We start from the raw sequence: 24,343 nt of genomic DNA on the forward strand, positions 1-24,343 counted from the left end.
GTGTCTCCCAGTCAGGAGGCACAAGGGTCAGGGACCCACTTGAAGAGGTAGTCTGACCCTTAGCAGAGCTTGATTGCTGTTCGGGGAGATCTGCTGCTCTCTTCAGAGCCAGCAGGCAAGAATATTCAAGTGTGCTGAAGCTGCGCCCACAGCTGCCCCTTCCCCAAGGTGCTCTGTCCCAGGGAGACAGGAGTTTTATCCACAAGCCCCTAACTGGGGCTGCTGCCTTTCTTTCAGAGATGCCTTGCCCAGAGACAAAGAATCTAGAGAGGCAGTCTGGCTACAGAGGCTTTGCCAAGCTGCAGTGGGTTCCGCCCAGTTTGAACTTCTGGGTGGCTTTGTTTATACTGTGAGGGGCAAACCACCTACTCAAGCCTCAGTAATGGCAGACGTCCCTCCCCCTGCACCAAGTTCAAGTGTACCAGGTCGACTTCAGTCTGCTGTGCTGGCAGCAAGAATTTCAAGCCAGTGGATCTTAGCTTGCTGGGGTCCGTAGGGGTGGGATCCACTGAGCTAGACCACTTGGCTCCCTGGCTTCACCCCACTTTCCAGAAGAATCAACAGTTCTGTCTCACTGGCATTCCAGGTGTCACTGAGATATGAAAAAAAAAAAACTCCTGCAACTAGCTCAGTGTCTGCCCAAATGGCCTCCCAGTCTTGTGCTTGAAACCCAGGGCCCTGGTGGCATAGGCACCTGAGGGAATCTCCTGGTCTGCAGGTTTGAAGACCATGGGCAAAGCATAGTATCTGGGCTAGAGTGCACCATTCCTCAAGGTACAGTCCTTTATAGCTTCCCTTGGCTAGGGGAGGGAGTTCCCCAACCCCTTGCACTTCCTGGGTGAGGCAACGCCCCACCCTGCTTTAACTTGCCCTCCAGGGGCTGCACCCACTGTCTAACCAGTCCCAGTGAGATGAGCCAGGTACCTCAGTTGGAAACGCAGAAATGACTCACCTTCCACATTGATCTCGCTGGGAGCTGCAGACCAGAGCTGTTCCTATTCGGCCATCTTGCCAGCCACACCTCCACGTCTGAGCCAATCAATTTTTTTACTTTACATATTATAGTCTCATTTCTAGAATTTTCATTTAGTTTTTTATATATAGCTCACCGCTGAGAATTCCTCTTCCCATTCATTTCAAGAGTGTCCACCTTTATGGTACATGGTTGCACTAGCTGCTTTAAAGTATTTAAGAATCCCTACAACTGGGTCATTTTGGGGGTATCATTATCTTTTCCCTTGAAAATTTCCAAGTTTTTTCCAATCAATAGATACCAACCCCAAAATGATGCAGTTGTAGGGATTAACACTGGTTCAAAGGAACTGATTTCCTTTCCTGGTTGACTGATTTTGGATTGCATCCTGGACATTTTGAATATTAGGTCATGAGACTCTGGATCCTATTAAAAGCCTCCGGGGACTATTGACTTTTTTGTTTTAGCAAGGAATCAACCCAATTAGTTTCAGATTACAAGTTCTGTCTGGCCTTCTGTGCATATTGGTTCCAATGTCAGTTCATACTTCAAAGCTTTTGCTATGCTTCTTTAGGAATATCCCATACATGTAGTGCTCTGGTAAGGTATCCATTCCTCCATGTCTCTCCTCATGTCATTTCTCCCATACCCTCTGGCTGTCAAAGACACCTTTCCCAGGTCATCAGCCAGAAATATGGGGTTCTCTCAGAGTTTCAGCTCCCTGTACTATGCAAGTGGGCCCACCCTCATGATGAAGAGGCAAGAAAAGATAGAAAGAAAAAAATAATGTGGCTTTTCCTCCACTCTTCACCTAACAGCCATCCCTTTTCCCAGTGGTCAGTTTCTTCTCAGGGTTTTAAGTGCCCACAATATTGCTGTTGTATCCTAGTAAAGTTGTTCCACAACTAGGGCTGACCTCAGGACAGGACTAGGAAAGAAAATGAGAAAAACACAAACAAACAAGGATTTTCCCCCAGCTCTCCAGCTTGCACTCACCACCAACCTTTTTTTTTTGGAAACTGTCCTCAGGCCAGAGAGATGCGCTTCCTTCTGAGTCTCTGTTGACCACACCTACTATATAGTTCCCTGATTCAGACTGCCCTTGGGTCAAACTCAAGGTATAAAGATGAAAATTAACCATGAAACTCACTGTTGTTATACTGGTCGTTCATTAAGTATTGTTTTATCTCCCTAATTCACCTACTATATTTACTGTTTGGAGGCCTCAGGTAATTGTTTTTGTTTTTTTGTTTGGGGTTATTTATTATTATCATTATTATTATTTGTAACCACTGGGAAAGATGGGCTCCAGTAGCCTTATTTTATCTCTGCTAGAATTAGAAGTCTCCTGGCTTTCACTTTTATTCACTGTTGTTCATTTCATTAGGCTTTGGAGAAGGAAATTTTATGATTTGGCATCACTTCATCATCTTTCCTGAAAAGTCTGCCACAATTTCATTTTAAAATAAAATAAGTGTTAATCCAAATAAATCAGGAAAGTTGGCTTGCAAACCGGGCAGGAAAAAGAGAAGGGAAGTAGGAGACTGAAAGGTTTCTCAACACGCATTAACCCACCTTTCTCCACTTCTGCCTGTGTGACTGCTTTCGTGAGGTAGAGAGGGAAATAAATAAACCTTTTGATTTCAGCTCCCTTGCTTGAAGACAGAAAATGGATTATCCTTTGTTTAACTCATACAACAAATTTTTATTGCATGTCTACTAATACAAAGCACTTTTCCAGGTATTGATGAAAAAAGTTATATGTGGTTCTTTCTCTCAAGGAATGAATAATTCAGAGGGCAGAAAAACTATGCAAATAATTATAGTACAATATATTAAAATACCAGAAAAGAGGTAAAAAAAAAAAAAAAAGAAGTGCTATAAGAACAACTGAGGCTGGGTGCAGTGGCTCCCCCCTATAATCTCAGCACTTTGGGAGCTGAGATGGGAGGACTGTTTGAGGTCAGGAGTTCAAGACCAACCTAATCAACATAGCAAGACCCCATCTCTAAAAAAAAAAAAAAAAAAAAAGGAACAACAGAGAAGACAATGACTAATCTGTTAAGAAAGGAGGAGGAGGCTGGGCGCGGTGGCTCACGCCTGTAATCCCAGCACTTTGGGAGGCCGAGATGGGCGGATCACGAGGTCAGGAGATCGAGACCATCCTGACTAATGCGGTGAAACCCCGTCTCTACTAAAAATACAAAAATTAGCCGGGCGAGGTGGTGGGCGCCTGTAGTCCCAGCTACACGGGAGGCTGAGGCAGGAGAATGGCATGAACCCGGGAGGCGGAGCTTGCAGTGAGTGGAGATCACACCACTGCACTCCAGCCTGGGCGACAGAGTGAGACTCTGTCTCAAAAAAAAAAAAGAAAGAAAGAAGGAGGAAGTCAGTACCTATAATGACGTGTATTTGAGCTATGTGGAAAAAGAAAACAGAATAATTCCAGGCACAGGGAGAAGCATGTACAAATATAAAGGGTATCAAAGAGCATGATGAGTCTGGGAAAGAGCTACAGCACTGATATGAACCCCAGGGAATACCAACATTTAGATGACAGGCAGAAGAAAACCAGCCATTTACTTCTGAGGTATCATAGAATAAAATGGAGAAATCAAAGAGGAGAGGAAATCCAGGACTATGGTTTCTGAAAGCCAGAGATGGCAGAACTCCAGGAAGTATTTAACCATGTTAAAACTGGGAGAGAGGTCAGGTAAAATGTGGACAGAAAATTAACTTTTAAAATTAATTAAGTAAGAATTTACTGGAAATCTTTGAGAGGAGTTTCACTACAGTGGTGGTTAAGTCATAACAGTATCTCATTTCCCCTCTTGTTCTAAACCACCTCCTGGCAGTAAATCTTCAGAAGTAATTATTCAGGAACAGCTGCACCATTCAAATAGAAAAGCTGTTTCAGGCCTGTATATTTCTTACTAAGTGGATGAACTTTTAACATTTAGTTTCCTTAGAAGGCGCAAAGTATTTTTCTCCCTCTACCCAAATCCACACATTATCCCCACAATTGATTTCAAAACTGCCTAGCTGGTAACAGCTTCTACAACCCATTTCTTTCTTTCTAAACCATGGTCTTTGAATTTTTCATTTGATTTTCTGAAACTAGGACGTAACTTATCACATACTGATGCCCACTCCCCCGAGTACTCCCTAATGTGAGTGATGGATCATTCCTCAGGACTCAATTCCAGAATTCTATGCTAGCTTCAGAGACAGACTTTCACTGGATGGGTCCCATCACATAAGGGTTTGCCTTCTTATAATGAGTAGAACAGTATAATCAGGTTGTCAATATACGTTTAGTTAGTTAAGACACTAAATCTCTTTTTTTTTTTTAACCGAGTTGTAATTTATACAATAAAATGTACAATTTAAATATTAAGTTAAATCAGTTTTGGCAATTGTGATCATCTACGTAACCTCCATCCAAAACAAAAATACTGAATATTTCCATTACCCCAGAAAGTTCCCTCATGCCCATTTCCAATCAATTTCCTCTAACCCAACAGACTTCTGATTTCTATTACCACAGATGAGTTTGGGCTGTTCTTGGAGTTTACACAAAGAGAATCATCCAGCATATATATTCTTTTGTATCTGTTTTCTTTCCAACATAAATGTTTTAGGAGTTTATCCATGTTGTTGCCTGAATCAGCAATTTTTTCCCTTTATTGCTGAGTAATAGTCTATTGCATGAATATGCCACAATGTGTTCATTCTTCTTTGATGAGCATTTGGGTTGTTTCCAGTTTAGGGCTATCACAAATATGAGGGGACTTCAAAAAAATTTGTGGAAAAATGGAATTAAAAAATAAACCTAATGGCTGGGCACAGTAGCTCACGCCTGTAATCCCAGCACTTTGGGAGTCTGAGGCGGGCAGATCACTTGAAGTCAGGAGTTTGAGACCAGCCTGGCCAACACGGTGAAATGCATCTTTACTAAAAATACAAAAATTAGCTGGGCGTAGTGGCACACAGCTGTAATCCCAGCTACTTGGGAGGCTTAAGCCTGGGAGGCGAAGGCTGCAGTGAGCCAAGAGCACACCATTCCACTCCAGTCTGGGTGACAGAATGAGACTCCATCTCAAAACAAAAACAAACCATAGGCCAGGCGCGGTGGCTTTCGCCTGTAATCCCAGCACTTTGGGAGGCTGAGGCAGGCGGATCACAAGGTCAGGAGATTGAGACCATCCTGGCTAACACGGTGAAACCCCGTCTCTACTAAAAAAAATTAAAAAAATTAACCGGGCGTAGTGGCGGGTGCCTGTAGTCCCAGCTACTCAGGAGGCTAAGGCAGGAGGATTGTGTGAACCCAGGAGGTGGAGCTTGCAGTGAGCCAAGATCGCACCACCACACTCCAGCCTGGACGACAGAGCGAGACTCCATCTAAAAAAAATAAAAATAAAAATAAAAATAAAATAAAATAAAAATTTAAAAACTATAAATTTTATTTATCAACATAGCTCCATCAAGTTCAGGACACATTTTAAAGTGATGATACCAGTCATTTAGTCCATCCTGAAACAACTGAAGTTGCTGGGAATGTAAGCATGTCAATGCAGTCATTTTTACATTATTATTATTATTTTTTTTTAAGGAGCAGGAGTAGATAACTTTGTTTGTATGGGGATCAAGATAGTAGCTCTGCTGTTGGTTTGAGAACTTCAACTCCAAGGGCAGGTTCGGGGTTCTCTTTTAATTCAAGACCAGGCTTGTAAATTAAGCTGCCTTAAAGAAAATAGAAGCACTGCAGATGAAAGAAGGGTATAGGAAAAACAAACACAGACTTTTAAAAATGAGCAACAAGCTAGGCATCGTGGCTTATGCCTGTGATCCCAGCACTTTGAGAGGCCAAGGCATGTCAGAGGATCCTTTGAGGCCAGGAGTTCCAGACCAGATAGGCAACATAACAAGACCCCACCTCTACTTAAACACACACACACACACACACACACACACACACACAAATTAACTGGACATGGTGACACACACCTGTAGTCCCAGGTACTTAGGAGGCTGAGGTGGGAGGATTACTTGAGCCCAGGAGTTGGAGGTTGCAGTGATCTATGATCACAGCACTACACTCCAGCCTGGGTGACAGAGAGAGACCTTGTCTCAGAAAAACAAAAGAAACGAGCAGCAGCACAAAGATCATTGGGAAATTCTTAGCCAAAACCAACTTTGGCAGTCTGGTTAGAGGAAAAGTCTCTCTCTGATTCTATTACTTAGAATCTATTAGAGAATGAATCCCGAAATAGGTTTCATTTATCCTTGGTATCTGAGTTTTAAAACAAAAAGCAAAAAAACTCCACGATGTTGGATTCATGTCGATTTAATAATCATTTTGGGGGTGGAAAGGGCTACTTTGTCCCAGGCCCAGGGCTACTTTTAGGATAAGTTCTCTTTTCAGAAAGAGAAACACTAGGTATGACTAGTATCCCTTTAGCATATAATCACTTTGTGGGATGGCAGATGGTTCTAGGGTAGGAGTTTCCAAGCTCTAGTCTACTTTGAACACTCTTCAAACCATACTAGAAAGTTAGCCCTTTCTAGAAACAAAGTAGGTACCTAGGAACAAATTCAGGTATGTTCAGTGAAGATAGGGCTACTCAAATTAATTCAAATAGCAACTGAATATGATAGCCAAGGTTATCACATAGTGATCAAGATGCTCTGCCTACCATTTACATAGATGTAAAAGTTCACTTTCATGCAGCTGGTATAATCCTTTGGAGAGAGTTAAAGGCGGATAAATAGTATCTTCCATACTGAACAGGCCTGTTAACTGAATACCTTGGAAGCTATTTCCTTGGAAGGTGACTTTTGCTTTCCTTTTACTTCAGTTAGCATCAGGAACTCATTGCCTTGTTGGCGCCAGATATTTCCCAATTCTGTCTTCAGAAGAGTCCGTTATTAAGAAATGCTGGCCGGACGCAGTGGCTCACACCTGTAATCCCAGCACTCTGGGAGGCCGAGATGGGCGGATCACCTGAGGTCGGGAGTTCAAGACCAACCTGGTCAACATGGTGAAACCCCTTCTCTACTAAAAATACAAAAATTAGCCGGGCATGGTGGCAGGTGCCTGTAATCCCAGCTACTAGGGAGGCTGAGGCAGGAGAATCGCTTGAACCTAGGAGGCAGAGATTGCAGTGAGCCGAGATCGCACCATTGTACTCCAGCCTGGGGGACAAGAGTGAGACTTCATCTCAAAAAAAAAAAAAAAAAGAAATGCTTAGGCACCCATTTTTTCAAGTGACTGGAAAAAGCAGGAAAATTTAGTGTTCATGGTAAGAAAATGTTGTCATTATGCTTCCACGTATTCACAGAGTACCCCCTTTCCAGAATGAGCTACTCGGCTGTGTGAGAAAGCCTCTTATTCATCCAGCTTTGGCAAAGAGATATTACCTGGGGAGCCACAAAATACTCCTTCACGACGCAATGGGAGTTTTGTAGTAATTCTTCAGCACAGTTGCCTTCTACTACATTGTCGGATCTCAGGTACAGACATCTGCCCTCCAGGACCGACTCCATGGGCTCCACCCGTCGGTGTCCACAACGTGGAGTCCATGGGCGAAGATGATGACTTTCTCCAGCTGCACCACTGCCTCGTGACTGCCCAAGTCCACAGGCACTAGAGGCTCCAGGGGCTCAATCACCTCAGCCATGATCTGGCCACTGCCCTGAGGATCTGCCTTGGAGGTGAAGCCCCGGCACCCATCCAAGCACAAACACCCACACTCACCCTTTTTCCATTATTAACTGAAGAAAAATGGGTGACCTTTAGAGATTTTTTTCAAGATTAGGAAGCAAAAGAAAGTCAGAAGCAGCCAGATAAGAACTCTAAGGTGGATGCCTATGGACACTCTTGCAAAATTGCCCTTGTGCGATGAGAGGAATGAACAGACACATTGTTGTGGTGGAGAAGGACTCTCTGGTGAAGCTGTCCCAAGTGTTTTCCTACTAAAGCTTTGGCCGACTTTCTCTAAATACTCTCATAATAAGCTATTATCATTCTTTGGCCCTCCAGAAAGTCAACAAGCAAAATCCCTCAAGCATCCCCAAAAACTATTGCCATGGCTTCTGCTTTTGACAGGTCCACTTTTGCTTTGACTGCACCACTTCCACCTCTTGGTAGCTATTGCTTTGATCATACTTTGTCTTCAGGATTGGACTGCTAGTCACATTTCTTCTCCTATAAGGAAATGCCTCAGCATCTTGATCTCACTTGTTTAAAACTTCCACTTAAAGCTCTGCTCTTGCCTGCAGCCAATCTAGATGCAATAGTCTTGACATCCATTAAATAGTTTGTCAACTTTAATTTTATCAGTCAGAATTTGGTAAGGCTGAACCAAATGAGATGTCTATACATCGGCTATTGCTGCTGTTAATCATCAGTTTCAAAACTTGATGTAGATGGTCTGCTGCTGAAGATGAAGGGCTTCGTGGTCAACACTGTCTCATCCCTTCTCAATACAACTTATCCGTTTGTAAACTGCTGATTTCTTTGGGTCACTATTGCCATGCTTTTTTGTAACACATCAATAATTTCATCATTCTTCTACCCAAAGTTCACCATAAATGTAATGTTTGTTCTTGCTTCAATTTTAGCAGAATTGATGCTGCTCTGAAATGGATTCTTTTCAAACAGATGTATCAGTGTCTCAAGCTAGATACTGTTCGGACATGTTATTAACAAGTTAGTCATGAGTTTATATTTTAGTGCAAAAAAATTTTGAACTCTGATATGGTTTGGCTCTGTTGTCTCCACCCAAATCTCATCTCGAATTGTAATCCTCACGTGTTGAGGGAGGTAGATAATTGGATCATGGGGGCAGTTTCTCCCATGCTGTTTTTGTAATGGTGAATTCTCATGAGATCTGATAGTTTTATAAATGGCAGTTTCACTGTGCTTTCACTCTCTTCTCTCTCTTGTTGCCATGTAAGATGTGCCTGCTTTCCCTTCTGCCATGATTGTAAGTTTCCTGAGGCCTTCCCAGTCACGGGGAACTATGAGTCAACTAAACCCCTTTCCTTTATAAATTACCCAGTCTCGGATTATATATATATGTGTGTGTGTGTGTGTGTGTGTGTGTATTTTATATATATATATATATATATATATATTTTTTTTTTTTTTTAAGATGGAGTATCACTCTGTCGCCCAGGCTGGTGTGCAGTGGTGTGATCTTGGCTCACTGCAATCTCTGCCTCCCAGGTTCAAGCGATTCTCCTGTCACAGCCTCCTGAGTAACTGACACTACAAGCGTGCGCCACCACGCCCAGCTAATTTTTGTATTTTTACACAGGGTTTCCCCATGTTGGCCAGGCTAGTCTCAAACTCCTGACCTAAAGTGATCTGCCCCACCTCGGACTCCCAAAGTGCTGGGATTACAGGTGGGAGGCACTGTGCCTGGCCTCAGGTAGTATCTTTATAGCAGTATGAAAATGGACTAATATAAACTCCATGGATATTTTTTCATAACACACATTTCCCGTAAACTTTTTGAAGAACCCTCATAAGGCTGTTACAACATTCTTGTACAGTATTTTCTGTGGCCATATATGTGTTCATTTTCCTTGAGTAAATATCTAGAAGGGGTATTACTGGTCACAGGGCAGGTATATAATTAGCTTTATAAGAAACTGCCAAAACTTTTCCAAGATGGTTGTATCATTCTACATTCCTATCTACAGTGTATAGGAGTTTCAGTTGTTCCAGATGTTCAGTACTGGAATAGGCTTTTTTATGTTGGTATTGTCAAGCTTTTTTGTTTTAACCATTCTAGTGGGTATGCTATCATTAGATTTTTTTTTTTTTTTTTTTTTTTTTTTTTGAGATGAAGTCTCGCTGTGTCGCCCAGGCTGGAGTGCAGTGGTATATCTCGGCTCCCTGCAACCTCTGCCTCCTGGGTTCAAGCGATTCTCCTGCCTCAGCCTCCCATGTAGCTGGGACTACAGGCACCTGCCACCACACCCGGTTAATTTTTTGTATTTTTAGTAAGATGGGGTATCACCGTGTTAGCCAGGATGGTCTTGTTCTCCTGACCTTGTGATCCGCCCACCTTGGCCTCCCAAAGTGCTGGGATTACACGCGTGAGCCACTGCGCCCAGCCTATCTCATTAAGATTTTTAATTTGCATGTTCCTGATGACTAATAATATTGAGAACATCGTGCTTATTGGCCATTTGCATATATTCATTTGTGAAGTATGTGCCTTCAGGTTTTTTTAATCTCCATGGTTTCTTGCCAAGCTAACACATTTTCTATGCATACAGAAAGGTCATCTATAACATTAGTTTCCTATTCCTGCTGTAACTAATTACCACAATTAGTAGCTTAAAACAACATGAATTTATTATTTTCAGTTCTGTAGATCAGAAGTCCAACATAAGTCTCACTGGGTTAAAATCACTGCGTCATTAGGGCTGTGTCCATTTCACAAGCAAAATACATTCATTCACCCCCTTCTAAGATCCTCCCAAAGTCTCAACACACTGCAGCATCAATTCAAAGTCCAAAGTCTCATCTAAATCTCATGGATTCAAAAATCTCAATCTTATTATCAAAATCTAAATTTGGTATGGGTGAGACTCTTGGTATAATCCATCCTGAGGCAAAATTCCTCTCCATCTTTGGACCTATGGAATTAGAAAAGAAATCCCCTGCTCCCAACATACAAGGACGGGACTGTCGTAGAATATAGTTACAGATATTCCCATTCAAAATGAAAGAAAGTGAAAGGGAAGACGTCACTGGCCCCAAGCAATTTTGAAATCCAGTTAGGCAACCTGGAATACGTCTCCGCATGGGCAGAATTCTGTAAAGTTCTCAGTTCCACCCTACAGGACTGCCCCTTTGCCCTCAGAGTCATCCTTCCTTTTTCAAAAAGAGTAACCAGCATGTATTTAAAGCTGAGTAGTTCCACTGGCTTGTTTCCTGCCTGTAGAATTTTGGGGCTCTGATAGCCTTCTTTCACTTCATCCTCTCATTTCTTTTCTAATTCCATACATCCACAAATGAAGAGGAATTTTGCCTCCTCTTTGAGTCTTTCACTTCATCCTCTCTCTCTCTCCCTTTGAGTTGCTGCTGACGTAGAATTCTCAAAAACCTTGTGGGTCTACTGTGTAAGTACAGAGACTCACTCCATTAGACAACAGGCTCCTCCACAGATCTTGCCTAGATCATCCCATCTCTATTTCTGGCTTCTACTTAGATGCTAAGGGAATCTACAAGTCACACCCCTTGATCTCTTCAGCCTTTCGTGTGAGTGAATGCTCTGACCTTTTGATCTTTCTGAGGTTTCAGCAAAAGGTTGTGCAGTGACTCCTTTGGCTTTTCTCTAGAGCACATTTTCCTGACAGTGAAACTCCTGACTTTAGCACCCTTTGCCACTTGGGTAGACTAAGAATTTCCAAAATCATCAAGTTCTGGTTCCTTTTTGTTTAACAGGGCTCCTCTTGATTTATGTCTCTACTTTCAAATTTTGCTATTAGTGGCAGAAAGAAACTAGGCCATAACTTCAACACTTTGCTTGGAAATCTCTTCAGTTAAACATCCAAGTTCACTGTTTGTAAGTCCTCCTTTCCACGTAATTGCAGTACACAAGCCTACCGAGCTTTCTGCCACTATAATAGGGATCCCTTTTCCTTCAATTCCCAACATTTTCCTCTGAGCCAGCACCTTTAATGCATTTTCACCATCTGTTCACAATGATTTAGATATTCTCTAAGATGATAAATGTTTTCTCTATCCTGCTCCTCACTTTTTTCTAAGTCTAATAGAGTCATTAACATCCATATTTTTATTGTCATGGCAATCTAGGCTTTTTCTATCATGCACCTCAAAATTCTTCCAGATGTGCTCACTGCATAGTTCCGAAACTACTTCCACATTTTCAGGTATTTGTTACAGCAGCACCCCACTTCCAGTACCAAAATCTGCATTAGTCGTCTATTGCTGCTGTAACAAAGTACCACAAACTTAGAGGAAAATACAACATTCATTTCTTTATCTTACAGTTATGTAAGTTAGAAGTCCAAAACTGGTCTCACTGGGCTAAAATCAAGATATCAGTAGGGCTACAGTCCTTTCCGGAGGCTAGAAGGGTGAATCCTTGCTTTTTCCAGTTTCTAGAGGTTACCACATTCCTTGACTCATGGCCCTCTTCTCCCATCTCCAAATACAGCAACACTGCATCTCTGACCTTGTTTCCATCATCACATCTCTTACTGACACCTCTTCTGCATCCCACTTTCATTTTCAAGAAGTGTAGTCCTTAAAGTGACCACCTGAATGATCCAGAATAATCTCCCTATCTGCTGTTTAGCAATCGTAACTCTCTTTTGCCATGTAATGTACATATTCACAGGTCCTAGGAATTGGGACATGGACATCTTTGGGTCACTATTATCCTGCCTACCACATCTACTGATCACTTAAAATGAACTATTAATAGAAATACACCATAATTCAAGGTAGCCTAGCAAAACTCAGAGGGAAGCATTGACAGCTAAAAGAAACAAACAAAAAACTCTCAATGACTAATTTATTTAAAATTTTTCAAAATATTAGTGAATCTAGCAATCTAACTGAAGGTTTTCTGTTTTTGTTTGTTTGTTTGTTTGTTTTACTTGTGGTAGATACCATTAGATAACACCCATTTTCAACCCCTTCTCCCTTTTCTGTCCCTAACACTTGGGCTATAAAATACTAAATACTTTCCTGGCTTCCTAAGGATAGTCATGTAACACAGTTGTGCCCAGTGAAATCTAAAAATTGCCTTGGGAAAAGATACTGCGTTCCTGATAAAAGAGGCAAATGGCATGGCCTTCCCTGGCTTCCTTCCCAGTACCCTTCTAGCCTTGAATGTGGTAAACTACCAGTAATTTGGGCATCTATTTTGCAATAATGGAGAATGTCCAAAGAATTCAAGAGACACTACCCCTGACATTGCTGAATGACTGAGCCAACACCAGCTACTCTACGCCTCTAGACTTACGGTTATATGAGAAAAAACAAACTCCCATCCTGTTTATGTCACTGTTTACATCTGCTTTTCTGTTATTTTCAGCTGAAAGTTTTCCTAATTGAAACTACATTCCACACCACTACAGGTTAAACACAAGCACCCTCCTCTAAACATTTATTCTGTTATACAAAACCAGATTCACTTCAATGAGTTATAGTAATTAAGAAGGCAACTACTTTAAAAATAATGTTTATTATACACTTAGAACTATAAATTATATATACTTATTCTAGGATATTTGCAAATTATAAAAAGTTTAAAGAAAACAAATATCAGCCACAATCCCAACCATCCAAAGTCTGTGTAACTTCTATCCATACTTTATATATATATATACACACATACACACAAAATGCTCTTTTTTTTTTTTCTGAGACTGAGTCTCACTCTATCACCCAGGCTGAAGTGCAGTGGCACGATCTCGGCTCATCACAACCTCTGCCTCTCAGGCTGCAGCAATTCTCCCGCCTCAGCCTCCCAAGTAGCTAGAATTACAGGAGCATGCCACCAACGCCTGGCTAATTTTTTTGTATTTTTAGTAGAGATAGGGTTTCACTGTGTTGGCCAGGTTGGTCTTGAACTCCTGACCTCAGATGATCCACTTGCGTCAGCCTCCCATAGTTTTGGGATTACAGGCATGAGCCACCACATCTGGCACATAAAATGTTCTTTAAAGTGAGACTATATGGAATACGTAGATTGACTCCAATCTCCATTTAGCAGTTTATGAAAACTTATTAATATCGGATGCTTCAAAAATATCTCCAAAATTTAAAATATTTTATAACATGACAATATGGTTAATTAAATAATTTTATCAATGGTAGACACATAAGTTGTTTTGTTCTTTTTGCTACTGTAAATGGTGTTGCAACAAACATCAATATATGTAAGTTTTTCTGTGTTATGTCTGATTATTTTCCAAGGATAGTTCCACAGATACGGCCTTACTAGGTCAAAGGGATAAAACCTTTCAATTATTCAACAAATGTTGCTAAACTGCTTTCTAGAAAAACTGAATCAATTTATTACTCCATCTCCTTTGTACAAGAGTATGTCTCCCTTACAAGTACTGAATACTGCCTTTTTGCTTTTTTGCCAGTTTGATGAATAAAAACTATTATACCTCATTCTTGAATTTTTAATTTATGTTTTTTGGTTACTAGTGAGACTATCTAAAGACATTTAGATCCTTTTTGATGAATTATCATTAAATATTTATTGGTTATTTGATGAATTATCACTTGTTTCTTTTTAAAAGTTCTTTATATATTACAGATGCTAGCCTTTGATGTATCTGTTGTAAATATTTTATTTCAGTGTACACGTTATCACTTACTTTTTAGTTTTATCTACTTTTTTTTTTTTTTTTTTTGAGACGGAGTCTCACTCTGTTGCCCAGGCTGGAGTGCAATGGCCAGATCTCAGCTCACTGCAAGCTCCGCCTCCCGGGTTTACGCCATTCTCCTGCCTCAGCCTCCCAAGTAGCTGGGACTACAGGCGCCCGCCACCTCGCCTGGCTGGTTTTTTGTATTTTTTAGTAGAGACGGGGTTTCACCGTGTTAGCCAGGATGGTCTCGATCTCCTGACCTCACGATCTGCCCATCTCGGCCTCCCAAAGTGCTGGGATTACAGGCTTGAGCCACCGCGCCCAGCCAGTTTTATCTATTTTTATGAACATTTTTATGCACTCAAATCTATCAATATTATCTTTTGTAACTTCTTCCTTTGCTTTATCAGATAAGGATGGCTTTCACATGATGAAAACTTCATTTTAGAAAAGAATGCTTTAAGATAGTATATTCTTTAAAATTCCTATTGGCTTATGATCAAAAAATAAAATCAACAGAGAGCAAACAGCAAATATTCCACTAAATATATAAGTATCTCATCCTAGATTTTGACCATTCACATACCTGCTTGTGACAATTATCACATCCTCAGAGATGGTAGCCATTTCTTTGATGGTAAGGTAGCACATTCTCCTCAATGTTTGCTGAAAAATTATTTATAAAAGGTAACAGATTATTCATAAGGAAATGGTTTTTTAAATTATTTGAAGTGAGGAACCCAAGTAGATATATATTTAGAAAGATATTCTTAAAAGAGTCTCATCTACCAAAAAAAAAAATTAATATCTGGGTGAGAAAATATTCAGAATACTAGTATTTCCTAAACACAACGGATGCACTGACACAAAAGGTAAAAACTTAAAAATTCAATTATATGGATCTTTCCACAGAGAGATACAAACTTAGACTCTGATAGCTTGAGTCCAAAGACATAGGTTTTTTGTTTTGTCTTGTTTTGCTTTTTTGAGATGGAGTTACGCTCTGTTGCCTAGGTTGGAGTGCAGTGGCGCAATCTCGGCTCACCACAACCTCCGCCTCCTGGGTTCAAGCAATTCTCCTGCCTCAGCCTCCCAGGTAGCTAGGATTACGCCTGGCTAATTTTTGTATTTTCAGTAAAGACAGTGTACAGTGTTAATTAAAGGCTTATTCCTGGAAAACATATTTTTTAAGTTTTTAAAAAATATATAGGGATAAATGGGCAAACTCTGCACTTTCCTCAGTTCAGTGTATACCAATGTTTTCTCCTGAACCCTAAATGAGATTTCTAGATGAATACCTGGATCCAAGTAAGTACTAAGCTAACAATGCTCCATCTACTCTCCCTGACACAACTGGATCTCTGATTCATTCACACACTACGGATAAATGGGCAGCAGCCAGACGCCAGGTTCCTCTAGTCTGTCCTTACTGAGTAACCTCAAATTTATTTTAAGCAGAGAAACCCAAATACATCAGACGCAGCTCCAGAGGCCAAGCTATGGAGAAAACCTTGATACTACTGAACCCATTAAGGAAAGAGAAGAGAGCAAGGATCCTCGCGGTGATTAAACACAGAAAAACAAACAAACAAACAAAACACACACACACACACACACACAGAAAGTCAGTATGGGCACACACATGGGGCAGATCAAAGCTACTATGAGAAGAAAACAAAAAATAAGAATCAAAATTTCAGGAACATCTCACCCCAATTAAAAAAAAAAAAAAGAAAAAAAAAGTTCTGTGAGAAGCAGAAGAAAACAAGAGATACAAAAAAAGATTTCATTAAAACACCAAAAAATGGGGGCTCAACATTATTAGTCATCAGGGAAATGAAAATTACTTATCCAATGAAAAATTAAAACCACATTTCAGAAATTACCTCACACCCACCAAAATGGTGAAAATTCAAAAGACAAACAATACAAAATGTTGGCAAAAAATGTGTTCTTAATCACTAAAACATACTGCATAAACAAATACACAGAAATGCTGAATAAAATAGAAACAAAAATTTTAAATGTGTAGCCAAGGACAAAATTAAGATAAATTCACAGATGCTAGAAATGAACACAACCAAACATTCATAGCCACAGAAGGATCTTACTTCTGTAGGATATAGTATCTAACGTCTAGGAAAATAAGATTCTCAAAGTTATATTCTTCAAGCACAAGGAAAATCATCCCAGATAACTCAGAACTAGAGCAAGGAATGAAGAGTTTTTAAAAAGTGCTAAAGACACGAGTAAGTCACAACGAACAAACAAGACTCACAAGAAAATGATAGCATAGAATATATGAATGTAAATGTGCATGTGTGTATGCATATACACACATACACATGTTGATATACTCATATATGTATAAGGAATCAGAGTATCCTAAGACTCTCGAATTTCCCATGAGTAGGGAAAACACAGAGATGAGTATTCGATTTTGATAAGTCAAAAACCCACTGCGATTTTGAGTATAAACAATAAAAAAAACTTCCAAAGTATTATCTCACAGGTTGCTGATGCTCTGTTTATTTCTAGTCTGTCTTTTTTCCTCTCTGCTTTATTCTGGACCACTTCTACTGCTGTCTTCAATAACCCTGGGTTTTGTCTGTGTGTTTGTTTGTTTGTCCTACATCTCTAATTTGCTATTAACCCCATGTAGTGTAGTTTTCATTTTATATATTTCTTTTCTTTTTTTTAATTTTTGGGAAGTGTATTTGGATCTCTTTGTATCTCTCCTATTTCATGCTTTATTTTTGTTATGTCTCTCTATACACTCTTAAGCATACAGACCATGTTAATAGTTGTTCTAATGACATCATCTGCTCATTCCATCACCTTTATCATTTCTGGGTTTGTGTATGCTGATCCATTTTTCACCTGTTTATAGATAATATTTCCTGTTTATTTGCATATCTGATAATTTATTAGATGCTACACATTGTGAAGTTTATTATTTTGTTGCATGATCTTACATAGTATTGAACTCTATTCTGTCGTGAGGGAAGGTTACCCAGGACTAGTGGTTCCCCCCCCCCCCCCCCCACTTTGAGGCTTACTTATGGGCTTTTTAAAGTTTTAGTGTAAGGTTATAATATATTCCCATTACTTAGGTAATAATTACTTATGTATGGTTTCCTTTTGAGAACTATACCAGATGTCTTACGCAATACAAGGTCTTTCCACTCTCACTGGTGGGAATACAAACTATTTGGAGCCCTGTTTTTCAGATTCTTTCTTTAGCTTTCAGTAGTTTCCTTTTTTTACATACACAGATCAGTTTTTACTTAACCAAAGACTCAAGGGACAGTCCTCAGCAGATCATGGAACCCCTCCCTCTCCTCCTTCCTTCTCTCCCCCGCCCTCTTTTTCTCTCCTGCTCCTTCTTCTTTGGTATTCTGCTTCACAAACTCGAGCTTTCTTGGCTCCTAACCTACATTCGTTTTCTCAGCTCTGAGAGAGAGCTAGGCCTGTAATCTGTTTCTGGGCCATGATCTAGCACAATCCTAGGACTGACCTAGTTTCCCTTCTTCAGATCACAGTCCTGGGATACCTATTATCCAATGTCTGAAAATGTTACATCATAAATTTTGTTTGATTTTCTAGGTATATATAGTAGCAGGGTAAATCCAGCCCATTTACTTTACCATGGCTATAAACAAAACAGAAAAAAATGTTCTTACTATCAAAATAAACGGCGATTGATTTAGTTATTCTTTTATTATTAATTTCTAACACTATCCCATTGTAAATAAAGAACACAGTCTACATGATTTCAATCTTTTGAAATTTGTTGTCTTGCTTTACGGCTCAATATACAGTCGACTTTTCATAAATGATCTTTGTGCTCTTCATTTACATTTAATGTGGATAATGATATATTTGGGTCTATATCTAACAGGTCATTATATGATTTGTTTGTCCTGTTTGATCTATGTTTCTCTTCCTCTCTTTTTCCCCTTCTTTTGGTTTGATTTTTTAGCTTTTTTTTTTTTTCTTTTTGCACAATTAGTTTGGAAGAGAAAAATAATTTTAAAAAATCAATGAAACAGAAAGCTGGTTCTATGACAAGATCAATAAAGTTTATAAATCCCTAGACAAGCTTCCTAGGAATAAAAGAGAGAAGATACAATTTACCAATATCGCAATGAAGGAAGAGACATCACTAAGGATTCTGCAGACATTAAAAGAATGGAGGAATATTATGAAGAGCTTTATGCAAACAACAATTTAGCTGAAATTCCTTGAAAGATACAAACTACCAGAGTACACTCAAGAAAACAAATAACCTGAATGGCATCATATATACATTTTTTTAATGAAGTTAATTAACCCCGAAAAGCCTTCCCACTAAGAAGACAGCTTCAATAGTGAACTCTAACAAACATTTAAGGAGATCACAAGAAAAAGGTCAATATATAAAAGTTCATTTAATTTCTAGAGACTACCAATAAACAATACAAATACAAGAGCATCAAAACATACTATCTACTTTAGGGACAAATTTCACAAAATATGTGCAAGACTTATACACTGAAAACTGTAAAATGCTGCTGGCAGAAGTTAGAGAGACTTGAAAAAAGGGATATACACCATGTTTGTGAAGAAGAAAACTCAATAGTGCTACAATGTCCATTCTCCTAAAATTGCTCTTTAGATTTAACGCAAGCCCCATCAAAGTTCCAGCAGGCTTTTTATATCTATATAAAAAGATTATATTAGGCCAGGCACAGTGGCTCACGCCTGTAATCCCAGCACTTTGGGAGGCTGATGTGGGCGGATTACGAGGTCAGGAGATCAAGACCATCCTGGCTAACACGATGAAACCCTGTCTCTACCAAAAATACAAAAAATTAGGTGGGCGTGTTGGCGGGCGCCTGTAGTCCCAGCTACTCGAGAGGCTGGGGCTGGAGAATGGCATGAACCTGGGAGGCGAAGCTTGCAGTGAGCCAAGATAGTGCCACTGCAGTCCAGCCTGGGGACAGAGCGAGACTCCGTCTCAAAAAAAAAAAAAAAAGATTATATTATATATAATTTGTCTATTTCTATATATCTACATATTTCTATATTATCTATACATAACATAGATATTATATTTAAAATCCATATGGAAATGCAAAGGGCCCAAAAGAGCCAAAACAATTTTGAAAAATAGAAAGATACGCACTATAAAACTTACTATAGTAGATTTTAAACCTATAGTTAATCAAGACAGCATAGAGCTAAAGTAAGAATAGACATATAGGTCAATGAAACAAAATCACCTTCATCATTTCCTCCCCCTCCTCCCCTTTCTCCTTCCATATGAATATGCAATTGTTCCAGAACCATGTGTTGAGAAAATGAAGAAAGAAGAAAAGGAAGAGGGAGTGGATGGAGGAAAAGGAAAGAGGTGAAAATAAATCAACCTTTACTTTATACTATATACAAAAATTAATATGAAATGGATCATAAAATAATTGATATAAAACCACAAACATCCAGAAAAAAAGCACAGGAGAAAATTGCTGTCACCTTCGGTTAAGCAAAGATTTCTATGATATGACATAAAAAGCACAATCCGTAACAGAAAAAAATTTGATAAAGTGGACTTCATCAAAATTTAAAACTTCTGCCCTTTGAAAGACTTTAAGAAAATAAAAACATAAGCCACATACTGAGAGACAATATTTGTGAAACACATCTGATAAAGGATTTGTATCCAGAATGCATAAAGACCTCTTAAAACTCAATAAGAAAATAAACAATCCAGTTTTTTTAATGGGCAAAAGACATTAACAAATCCTTCACCAACAGAAGATATATGGAAGGTAAAAATACAAATGAAAAGATGTTTGAGATCATCAGCCATTAGAAAAATGCAAATTTAAGACACAAAGGGATACCATTACACACCTACCAGAATGGCTAAAATTAAAAACAAAAACAAAAACAACAATACAAAGTGTTGGCCAGAACGCAGAGCAAACTGCAGCTCTCATACAGTGATTGTGGGAATGATTACTAACATTTTAGAAAAATGAGTTGGTAGTTTATTACAAAGTTAAATGTACCACACCTACATATGGCCCAGCAATCCCACTCCCAGGCATTTATCCAAAAGAAATAAAAATGTATGTTCATACAAAAATCAAAACATGAATGTTTATAGCAATGTTCTTTATAATCTCCAAAAACTGGTAACAAGCCAAATATCCTTCAACTGGCAAACAGATAAAGACAGGTACATCCATTCAATGGAATAGGATGACAAAATAAAAATAAACTACTGATACAAACAATAATATGGATGAATCTCATATGCATCATGCTAAGTAACTGAAAAGAAACTCACAAAAGGCTTCATACAATATGATATCATTCATATGACTTCCCGGAAAAGGCAAATTTACAAGGACCGAAAGGAGATAACGGATTGCCAGGGGCTGAGGGAGGCAATGAGGAGTAGATGATAAAGACACATGAGGGAACTTTTTAAGGAGATGGAAATGTTCTAAATCTCAATTGTGGTGGTGATACCATCACTGTATGTGTTTGTCAAAGCTCATTGAACAATAACCTCAAAAGGATGAATTTTACCGCATGTAAAATTATACTTAAAAAAAAAAAATAACAGTCCAGTAAATGAAAAGGCAAGCCACAGAGTGGGAGGAAATATTTACAAAACACCTATCTGATAAAGGACTTCTATCCAGAATATATAAAGAAACTTATAACTCAATAAGATGACAAGTTTTTTTTTTTTTTTTTTGAGACAGAGGCTTGCACTGTCACCTGGACTGGAGTGCAGTGGCATGATCTCAGCTCACTGCAACCTCTACCTCCTGGGTTCAAGGGATTCTCCCGCCCCAGCCTCCCAAGGAGCTGGGATTACAGGTGGTTGCCAGCACGCCCAGCTAATTTTTTGTATTTTTAGTAGAGACAGGTTTCACTATGTTGGCCAGGCTAGTCTCAAACTCCTGACCTCATGATCTGCCCGCCTCGGCCTCTCGAAGTGCTAAGATTACAGGTGTGAGCTACCGCGTCCAGCTGACAACTTGATTTTTTTAAGTGGTACCAAATTTTAACAGACACTTCATCAAAGCAGATATACAGATGACAAATAAGTAAATGAAAATATGCTTAGGCTGGGCACTGAGACTTAACATCTGCAATCCCAGCACTTTGGGAGGCCAAGGTGGGCAGATCATGAGGTCAAGATATTGAGACCATCCTGGCCAACACGGTGAAACCCCGTCTCTACTAAAAATACAAAAATTAGCTGGGTGTGGTGGTGTGCGCCCGTAGTCCCAGCTACTTGGGAGGCTGAGGCAGGAGAATGGCATGAACCTGAGAAGCGGAGCTTGCGGTGAGCCGAGATCGCGCCTGCACTCCAGCCTGCCGAAAGAGCCAGACTCTGTCTCAAAAAAAAAAAAAAAAAAAAGAAAGAAAATATGCTTAAGATACTCATCATTAGGGAAATGCAAATCCGACAATGCCACTCCTAGATATTAATCAAAGAGAAATGGAAACAGGTTCACACAAAGACTTGTACCAGAATACTTTTAGCAGCTTTATTCACAATAGCCATAAACTGGAAACAAACCAAAATCCATATACTTCAAACAGATAAATCACTCAGATGATCTCCATAAAATGGAATACTATTCAGTGATAATAAGGAACTAAGTACTGATACATATAATAAATTGGATCACAAAAGCCATAAGCTAAGTGAAAGAAACAAGACATAAAAATCACACAAGACTATATACTATATGATTAGATTTAAATGAAATTCTAGAAAATGCAAAACTACGTAGTCAGAAAGTAGAACAGGTGCTAGAGTTCGGGTGAGGGAACAAGTAACTAATGGATATAAGGACATATTCTGGAATGGTGAAAAGTTTCTATATCATGACTGTAGTAGTGGTTCCATGACTCTATACATGGTCAAAACTCACTAAACTGTACACTTAAAATTGGTGAATTTTATTGTATATAAGTTATATTCAATAGAGCTTATTTTATTTTTAAAAAGACTATAAAAGTTTTAAAAATTTTAACCTACAGGTCAGTGGGAGGAATTTAATAAACAAAGAATATCAACAGGCAATTCAGAGACAAAAGCAAAATGACTATTAAACATATGAAAAGAGTTTCAACTTCAGCGATGATCATGAAAATGCAAATTAAAACCACAAAAAGATGCCATACCATATTTTCCAAATGGCATGTACTTGGGCCTGGCAATAAGAAATGGTGAGGATTTGGAGCAGTGTCTGTATAATTTAATACAACCTCTAATCTAACAGATCAATTTGACATGACTGTCAAAAAACAAGCATTATCTAGAAATTCCACTTGTAGGTATCTACTCCAGAAAAAGTCTCACTCTGTACATAAACATTATGTGCAGTATCATGTGTAATAGGTAAAATGTGGGAACAACTTATATCTACCAATGGGAGAATGGATGAATAGAATTACTGTATATTCACATATTGGAATTCCATACAGTAGTGAAAGTAAATAAAGTAGACCTACATGTAACAAGCAGGTAAATCTTAAAAATGTATTAATTATAAACACTGCAGGCCAGGTGTGGTGGCTCACACCCGTAATCCCAGTACTTTGCGAGGCCAAGGTGGGCAGATCACGAGGTCAGGAGATCCAGACTATCCTGGCCAACATGGTGAAACTCCGTCTCTACTAAAAATACAAAAATTAGCCAGGCATGATGGTGCGCACCCGTAGTCCCAGCTACTCAGGAGGCTGAGGCAGGAGAATCGCTTGAACCCAGGAGGTGGAGGCTGCAGTGAGCCAAGATCACACCACTGCACTTCAGCCTGGGCGACAACTCAAAAACAACAACAATAACATTGCAAAATAATATGAAGATGTTATTTTTATACTTAAAGACATACAAAAATGCAAAGTATTGATTATAGAAAAAAAATACATAATCCTCATGTATTAATATAAACAACGATAGAAGAATACCAACCTTCTGGTAAAGGAATGCTGGTAATGGAAGGAGCTCCACATGCTTCGGGCAAAATCTCTACCTCTCTTTGCCCCAAAACAATCACTCCCTCAATTCCGTATTTTGCCTAAGGAACTATTAAAACTAATCACATCATGCTGTACATGGCTACTTACCTCAGTCACTTCAAAAAGCCTAAAATATTCTGGTCATTATTCATAACCTGCAGACTTATTCCTTGCATCCGGGTATAGCACCTCGTCTCACTCCATTTTCCATCCTTCTAATCAGCGCCATTATATTCTCTGACACTTTCATCAGCAAAATCTCCTATATTCTCAAACTCTTCTCTGAATGTTCCCATCTTTTTCTCTAACTGAAACCTGGCTCTCTCCCAGGGATCCTCCGGCAACCCTCTGAAACAGCGGCTGTTTTCTCTCCCATAACCCTCATACCACCAGGCCTACAGGTAGGGAAGCTTATGCCTTTATACTATGTCACCTGCTACCATTGCTGGCTGTCCATTAAACCCAGGTTACTTCCCCTATTTTTAAAAAATACCAGTACCTTCTTCACTGTCTCTCCAATACAATCCCAGTAATAAGTATTGGTGATTTTAATATCCATACAGATGGTATCTCTAAACCTCTGACCTCTTCATTCCTTGACCTCCTCTTCTCCAATGATGCCATCCTCCCTACAATGATCACCCAATTCCACTGCCACAGCCTCTAACAGTAACAGCTTCCTTTTCTAATTTCATTTCCAAGCACTCACACTCCTGACTCCAAAATTTTTTCACTCTCTCTTTACCTATAATCTACTGATCCTATCAACTTTTTGCTGTCCCTGTCAGCCCCATTCTTGCTTCCCTCCTAACCAAAGATTTCACAGTCGATGTTTCAACCACTCAACTTCTTTGCTTCTCCCTCTGTTTACTAACCTGGCAAAACTTCAATCCTGATTAAATCCTATCTCTAAGCCTTCAATGCTTTAACCTGCAGGCTGTAGTTGGAGAAAAACATTCACCA

The 24,343-nt window shown here is 39.4% G+C and overlaps 1 protein-coding gene across 2 annotated transcripts in view; it reads right to left on the bottom strand.

Annotated features, from left to right (window-relative positions):
• COPG2 (COPI coat complex subunit gamma 2) overlaps positions 1–24,343 on the bottom strand; it is a 168,913-nt gene that overhangs the window by 136,013 nt on the left and 8,557 nt on the right. For both annotated transcript variants that reach the window (XM_007982937.3, XM_007982939.3), the window contains exon 5: positions 14,934–15,013. In XM_007982937.3, coding sequence (XP_007981128.1) covers positions 14,934–15,013 — 80 coding nt within the window. The remainder of the gene's footprint in view (positions 1–14,933; positions 15,014–24,343) is intronic.

Source organism: Chlorocebus sabaeus, chromosome 21 (assembly GCF_047675955.1).
Source record: "Chlorocebus sabaeus isolate Y175 chromosome 21, mChlSab1.0.hap1, whole genome shotgun sequence".
Taxonomy (NCBI): Eukaryota; Metazoa; Chordata; class Mammalia; order Primates; family Cercopithecidae; genus Chlorocebus; species Chlorocebus sabaeus.